Source organism: Argentina silus (assembly GCF_951799395.1).
Source record: "Argentina silus genome assembly, chromosome: 5".
Classification (NCBI taxonomy): Eukaryota; Metazoa; Chordata; class Actinopteri; order Argentiniformes; family Argentinidae; genus Argentina; species Argentina silus.
The window spans coordinates 5,355,440-5,363,846 of NC_139659.1; the positions used below are offsets into that span (position 1 = coordinate 5,355,440).

The 8,407-nt window shown below is 44.5% G+C and overlaps 1 protein-coding gene across 1 annotated transcript in view; it reads right to left on the reverse strand.

Moving 5' to 3' along the window:
* The window catches only part of pappaa (pregnancy-associated plasma protein A, pappalysin 1a), a 98,754-nt gene extending 92,400 nt beyond the window's left edge, over positions 1-6,354 (reverse strand). The window contains exon 1 of the mRNA XM_083669847.1: positions 5,689-6,354. Coding sequence (XP_083525973.1) covers positions 5,689-6,079 — 391 coding nt within the window. The 5' untranslated portion in view covers positions 6,080-6,354. The remainder of the gene's footprint in view (positions 1-5,688) is intronic.
* Positions 6,355-8,407: the final 2,053 nt, after the last annotated feature.

An 8,407-nucleotide genomic window follows, 5' to 3' on the forward strand; every position in this document is an offset into this window, starting at 1 on the left:
ACATACACACACATAGGCATTAGAGCACACACACACAAAGACACACACACACACACACACACACACACACACACACACACACACACACACACACACACACACACACACAGGTATTTTTACATGTATACACACACACTACAATTAAGAGTAATTTCTGTCAGGTTCAAAGGCAACCTTGCTAGCACTTGCCATTAGTCTTCCCCCAAGGAAAACACTCTCAGGTACAAAAAAAAAAAAAAAAAGAACGTCAGATCAGCCTGATGAAAAGCAGGGAGGGATGGAACAATGGAGTCTTGCCCTTTTCGTTTGCTTTTGAACTGTTCCGCCTCTGACTGTCGGGGAAAGGGGATTTCGTGTAGGGGTAAATACGCTGTAGTGACCGACACAGTGGGTGCGTGTGTGTGTGTGTGTGTGTGTGTGTGTGTGTGTGTGTGTGTGTGTGTGTGTGTGTGTGTGTGTGTGTGTGTGTGTGTGTGTGTTGAGACGTTGGAAAAATTCCATCAACACTAAAGAGTCACCCCCGCACACTCTCCATACCACAGGTGTACGGTTGAGGTGATGTGAGCACACACACTCCAACCGCAAAACATACTGTACATTCCACAGATCTGGGCTTCACTGCCACGTGTTGACGCTCTCGTGACATTCAATGACATGTCACTCCATAACTCACTGGGATCCTGTCGCCTATTATAGCCGGGTGACATTTGTATTGTGCTGCCAACAGAATGATGTGCACGGTAAGCATTATCCTGAGCACGGGATCATGTAAATTACAGAGCAGTTTAGCAGTTTACTCTGTAACTCTCTCAACAGTGTCATTACTAGAAAACTACTCATTAAGTGTAATGATTCAACGAGGGGGTTTCTTTCCATCTAAACAATCTAATCTTCCTTATCACAACAAAGCACAGAACCGCACAGCACAGCAGCCCCTTAGGCGGTAGGAAGGACACACAATATGTTAGGCAATCTAACAGCAATTTAACAGCATTTTTTCTCTCTCAGCCTCAGACTTCTTCAATGGGAACCTGTTACCACTTCTCCCCTCCTCACTCCCTCCCAGTGCAATCAATCAAGGAGTCGTTAAAAGTGTTCTTGTTCTTTCCACGAGTCACATTATGAATAAACAAGCTGAAAAAAGGGGCGTGTAGGCTTACAGAACACTGAGACATTACTAGTTGGTTATCAAACAGTATATCTGCCAAGTCAACATGGGCATTAACTGTCAACAGCTGGTCATGGAAGAGAGGGTATGCTCCTCTGTCTTGCAGTTTATTTTCCCCTTCTTTTTATGCGGGATAGTCGTTAACGAAGCAGGATACGGGGGCCAATAGGTCACAACAATGTTGCCGTAAAGTTTGGACAACACAGAACATGATATACTGATTTGACGTGCACGTGTGTGACATTAGCTCCCATGAAGTACAACCCATGCCATTTAGCCATATTCGATTACAGCCAAGGCGTCCGATCCTTGTTTCAAACAATCTGTTTAACTCTCCCGACCCCGGGGCCAACTCTAACCACATGTAAACGAATATGTCACAATAGAGTGAAAACCAAAAAAACGCCGCAGAGAGAAGTGGACTCTCTGGTGAGAAGTTAGCCTGAAGTGGCTACGCTAAAAAAAGGAAAGAAAAAGAAGGAGTTCTTCTTTACGAAAGACTCCGAGATGCCTGCTGGAGAAGCGTTCGCTCGTGTTTTGAACGAGTGCCCAAATCACATCTCAGAGCCGGTGCACTCACTCCCTCAGGGATTCTGTTACTGTAACCCTGGGATCCCAAGTTAAAGGAACTGGTTTTGCTTTTTCTTTCCCTTGATTTAGTTTAGTTTCTGGTCATTTGAACTTCCTGTGGACCGGGCGCGTGCTGGTTGTGTCAGCGCTGTTCAAGGTCCTGAATCACGTCGTTCGGTTGAGGAAGTTCCTGTTCCGAAGGGAAATCCCTCCCCCTCCTCCTCCAGATTCATGGTCTACAGCTGCATTATGCTAGGCTAGACCATTATGACGTCATCAGCTCTAACTGTTCCCCTCATGAAACATTTCAGTTCATATTCTATTGTCAGGGGAGGACGCAGTAACTGAATGTGTCTCCTCTCGTCCCATGTTGGGATCAAATGGGGAGCAAATCTGAAGTCGATAGAGGTTTCTTCACAGTTGATATGTGGGTGCTGTTACATGCTGTTCATGTGCACTCTCAACTAGGATACTCAGAAATCTCTGACTTGGAAACTCGTACAAATATGATCCCCGAGGTTCCCAGAATAAACCAATAGGAAGCTCTGAGTTCTGAGTTTTCATGATCGCATGAATGCTGCATCAACCCATGCCACATCTTCAGATATGGTTCATATCACTGTTATGTGACAAGTATCTTTCTCTTTAGTCTCACTCTCCAGTGTAGGTTAATATCAGGGGAGGCTGGTGGAGGTTGATATCAGGGGAGGCTGGTGGAGGTTGATATGGGAGGACGGGCTCATTGTAATGCAGGAAATGGAATGAGGTGCCTCACCTGCCTGACCTGGTCAATAGGATGTCCTCAGCTGCTTGTGATTACCACAAAGCAGACAGCAGGAACATGACCCACTATCCTCTCCTTGTGTCAGTGGTCAATGAGTGCTACTGACAAATGCCCATCGTATGAATGCCTTTCTGTTTAGGCCTACAAGCAAATGGGACATTCTACCACAAACAAACAGGACATACCGGTAAGTCAAGGATGCATCATACAGTGTGGTGGGCCAAGGAAGTCTGACTGTACTGTCTGGTACACATTTTTAACCAGAATCAGTCTAGACTTGCACTTCATGGAGCATTCGATTGCATGAATTGGGTCATAAGTCAGCCAATAACCAGCAGGCGGAAACTGCAGGTACATGTTTATCAAACAGAGAGGACAGGCTATGGCGTGGCTTTGTTCAACCCCACAGCTTTCTCTCTCTCTCTTTCTCTCTCTCTCTCTCTCTCTTTCTCTGTGTGTGTGTGTGTGTGTGTGTGTGTGTGTGTGTGTGTGTACTGTATGTTGTAGGGTAAACATGAAGTAAATGCTACAGGACTGTCCTCTGCTTTACTCCCCATCTCCTCTCCTCTCCTCTCGCTCGCCCTCAAACAGAGACAAGAAAATGATGCTCCATAAAAAAAAAACAACAGCAGAGAACCATAACAGCCACAGCGGCGGGTCAAAACAACAACAACAGCGTCAGAAAACAGCTGTAGAAAACAACAACCCGGGTTCTGGATCAAAACAACACGATGGGACTGCTTACTGCTTAGGCTGCGGCCTGGGATTGTTGGGAGCAGCTAGTCCTGAATTGGATTTAAAAGATTAGGCATTATTACTAGGGCTGTCAGTCGATTAAAAAAAACCTTGCAATTTAGGTGATCACAGATTTTCCAAACATTCCTAGACGAGAAACCCAAAGTGGTGCTTAAACAATGTGGGGGAGTAATATAGTGCTTTACAAGTTCAAAGGTGCAAATTGCTATTACCATTCCCACAGATGAAGACAAAAGAGCTTGCTTGAACCAGGCTTCCTTAGTACAACACTCTTTCTTGGCTACATGCGGCTCTAGCTTTAACTTCTTGTCCTCAGTCTGATATATAGAATTCTGATTCTTTCTTTTTTTCCTCAAAAATGAGTTGTTAACCAAAGCAATGGTCGGTAAACCTATTAATCTTTACAGCCCTAATTCTTAAATTTGCTTGATGGTGCATTTCTTCTCTGCCATACTGATGTTAACATGATGAGAGCAAATCATCAAATGAAATGCATCTGATAAGACATGTAGCATCCCCCCAGAACAGACAGCCAGCCCATGACAGGGTTAAGACAGTGCTCTGCAACAGACACAGAGCTCTCAGCGGATTCCCCGAAGATTTCAAATGCCTAGAGAGAATTTAATAAGGGGCTGGCTTATAAGCTGCCCCATCCCCAACACACACACACACACACACACACACACACACGCACACACGCACACACGCACACGCACACACATACAGGATATACATTGCAGGTTACCGGGAATACTTTAATAACTGTGTTATCAAACAGATAATCTACAGTAGCCTGCTGACTAAACACAAATGAAGATTCTCTCTCTCTCTCTCTCTCTCTCTGTGAGTGAGTGTGTGCGAGCGAAAGAGACATTGAATGCAGGCATACCCGCGCGCGTGCGTGCGTGCGTGCGTGCGTAAAATCCCTCGGACTTCTAATGCCTCAGAGGAGGGCTGGAGCTCAGTATGCAAATGCGCCAGGAGGGCAATGAGTTGCGTGTGAGACTCTCCCTGTTGGTCGCCCAGGGGATAGAGTCACCGCATCACTGATAGGCTACTTCACAAGCAGCGGTGCCATGGACACATACAATAAGGTAGCCTACATTGCAAAGAAACGTTGTCTATTCTACGCTAGCATGGTGGACTTTACGGTAGATATCAGAATGACATAACATTTGCATGCCTAGTCGTCTCAGTGTTTACACCAATAACATGTACACACGGTGCGTGCAATTATAGGCTATACTGTCCCCCTTCCATCACTTTACAACAAGTCAAAATGTGATCAGTGCAAACAATCCAAATATGTATTAATGCGACCCACATTATTTTAATTGCGTTAATTATATACATTTCAATGGAGAGGAGTCAGCGAATGATACGCGCGAGTGTCTGCGTTTTTGGAGACGGTCAGCGTCATTGGTCCCCTATGCAACTGCTCACACAGCCGCGCCACTCCGCGCGAAGGGGAAAACCCTGGAATTCTACTCCTGTCTCGTATCCTCAGCGGCAAATCCAGAAGTGTCGATTTGGGAGAGGGAGACACTTCACATTGCGGCACGCACGGTGCGGTAGCCACACCAGAATGCAATGAATCTCACTCTCCCTCCGCCCCCCTCCCGCCTCTCTCTCTCTCTCTCTCTCTCTCTCTCTCTCCCTCTCTTCTAATTGCCTGCTGTGACATGCTCAGATCAAAAGTTTCGAGGATTACATCATAGTTTTAAAATAGCCAGACCGCTCATAAAAAATACAATTTTTACGCACGATGACATCACCTGTCAATCAAATGATGCGGTATAAATATCAATATCGGGCAACCTTGGGATATATCTACATTGGGTTGATATCATTGTGAGACAGTAAAAACAGCCTAGTATTTTTGCGCATCAGACTTAATTTTTGAAACATCGAGAAAACAAATCAATAAATATGTATAAAATGCAGACATTATGCATACAGCTGAGCTCTGTGGCAATATCAACTATGAATGTGATCAAAAATCTTACTTGAAAGGAGCAGCACCATGCGTGCGTGTACAGAAAAATCTCTGATATTGCACTTTTCAACGCATTACATCATTGCTTCATTGCTTGGGTCAGTTCTAAGATGAACTCATTCTCAACTCACTCACGGCTGCATGTTATTTCTCTGTGACAAGCTTTCCTGAATTTATTGTAAAACAACATCTGGATGATCCTTCAACAGCCTAAAGCTCACTTGTTTGACTACGATCTGTTGGTTAACTTTATTGCTGTGAGAGAGGTGATAAAATATATAGGATTAGCCTAACACTTTTAAATATGTTGCTGGGATTACGGGATAATAGACTTGTAAAATCATTCCTCCATTCATTCATTTCGGAACGGAGACAGGAATATATGTTTTCCCGGTCATAATTAGTGTTGTGTACCTGCAATCACCGTAGGTGATCGTTGACCTCCCTCCGGTTTGATCCACATCTCCAGAGTAAAATTTCCTCTCGGTATCTCCACGCCCGGTTTAAGTCGGAGTTGGTCTCCCCTGCCGGTAAAATAAACAGCTTTCCCCCGACCTGGAGAGTTCTCCTCCGCCTGGGAGGCGCGCCGACGCTGGCGAAGCACCCGTCGTTCCAAGCCGGGCAAGGAGCGTTTGCCCCGGGGCAGGCGTGTGGCACAAGCCCCTGGGAAGGTGGCTCTCGCCTCTCTGATACGCACCAAGTCCCTTTTGGATCTCCCCTTTCTCCGGACTGTCCCGCACTCTGATCCAAAACATAACATGAGTATCACCAGGCAAGGCAGCCAGGGAAAAGTCCAAAGTTTCATTTTCAAGAGAAGAGATGGTAAATATAAAAAAATAATAATAATGTAGAGAAATAATTGGATAACTATAAAATACGTAGGTCCACAATGTTCCTCTTTGAAATCTTCCCAAGTTTTTCTTTCAGCTCTTTTTTTTTCTTTACAGCTGCTTGTCTAACCGTAGATTCAGTCTAAATAAACCCATGAAGCGATACTGTTATCCCCCCCTTTATAATGTTAAGCCACGACCCCCTTTCCTTGCCCGTTTAAGCAAAAGTAAGACTTCTCTTCTGGAGAGATTCAAGGGACACAGGAATATTTGATTAATGCATGTGTTCCACGGTGCCTTTTCAATGGGTCTCATTTAGCCAGAAGGATGACTAATACGTAATCAATCAAAGAGGGGATCCGGTTGATGCCCCTTCATCCCCTCTTGGATTGTAGGAGTTACTCGCCGAAACCCACAGTTGTCCGCCAAGCGCTTGTCACACCTTTTAGTTGTCTCCTTATCCTACCCGTAAAATCGTATAAAATATGCCACATATTAAATTCCAAAGAAAAGTGAAAATAAACCGACCTGTCATATTTTATTAAAAGGAACCAAAAAAAAGGAACCAAATATAAATTCCTTAACTTGCTTTTTGATATTCAAAAGTTGAAATGCACAAAATGATCTTGTAGTAAGGCGAGAGAGAGAGCAGCAGCAGAAGAAGTAAGCATCGCGATCCTCATTGATTTGCCTGAAGCAGAGAAACACTGCGAGGGAGAGAAGTGCAGCCAGAACTGGTCGTCCGCTTTAAGAGCAGTTTCTCCGTAAGTCTTTTTAAGAGCGAGCAACTCATGTTTCCAACGTTCCGGGGCTGTGTGGGTTTTTTTTTTCTGCTGAAGTGGGAAGTCACAGGTACTCACTGACGGCGATTCCATTTCTCCATGGCACACAGTGATGGGACGGTGTTTACGGAGTTTGGAAGGCGTATGTGTATCCCTCTAGCGGCTACAATTCAAACAATCCGACACATTTTTTTTTACACACTTTCACTGATTCTGAAGCAAAGCAGACGGAGGACCGTAGGGCAAAGCAGCCTAGTGTAGTGTAGTTCTTGGAAGTTATTCATATCCGGTTTTCTCTTCGATATTAAACACAATGTTGATTTTCATGAGCCTGTCTTTCTTTATATCATCTAGTCTTAAGTCCAACTGCCACTGATGGAAGTAAGTAAAACTGGCAAGAAGGGAAAACCCTTTCTTTCAAGAGTGGGGGGGCTACAACTGAGTAGGCTGGTTGCGCAATATACTCAGTAAAGTGTTCCTTTTTGAACCTTTAAATTCATAATCAATCTAAATGAATGTAGGCCGATGGTGTCTTGAACAGTATGTTCTCACAGTTATGTGTGTGGCCACATATTTGCATAACTAATACAAAACACATATTGTACATAGCCTACTATGCACATTTGTTCGACGGACTCAGCAGTCCCAGCGACAACACTGCCTGAACTCTCTGTACTATAATGCATCCCTTTCAAATATGAAAGCAGCGCGCCTATTTTCCCACCACCTAAGTTGACAGAAATGTAATGTTTTATGGCAGGTACCCTTTCATGGTTCTAAAGTCTCCCCAGAGACAGAGAGGAATGTCAACGGTTCCCCTTCCCTGCGGTTGTTCGGTGTAAATGTGTGCTTGGACAGCTGAAAATGGCCACCTACCATAAAGCCAAGAGGGAACAAACGTTAAATATTTGCCTCACTCTTCATACAGTGTTGTGACTTTCTTCCATGGCAGTTAGAAACTGGGGCCACATATCTCCCTTTGTGCCTTCAGAAGGGGAAATGACATATGGTGGAAGAGCAGACCAGAGCAGAACACAGTCTTGGGAACAGGTTTCATCTGGACCACTAAGTGTCAGGAGGCATCTTCTCAGCCAAAGGACACGATAATTGGCTTCCTCTTGTGCAAACCCATACAGTTGAGTAAAGCTACACCCTCCCCATTAAGTGACTACAGTGCACTTATAGTTAGCTCCTTTAGGATATGGTTGTCTGTTGACCTCCCCTGCCCTGGTAACCACAGTCTAGGCCTCAGTTGAGGTCTCAGTCATGTCCTGCGGGAATGCATGTTTTATGGGTCACATCAGACAGATTGCACTGCAATTTTATCACTGACACCCACAGATAGGTTTGAAATGTGTGAGAGTTTTGCTGTAAGAGGTTAGTCTGTGTGAGGGAGAGGAACAAGGGTCAAAACCATGTCAGGTTGAGAGAGTTCAGAAATGAAGTTTTTGTTTTAACTTGAGTCGTCAAATATCAATTGTTGTACTTGAAATGGAATTTAGAAGGGATTGTGGTCGTTAT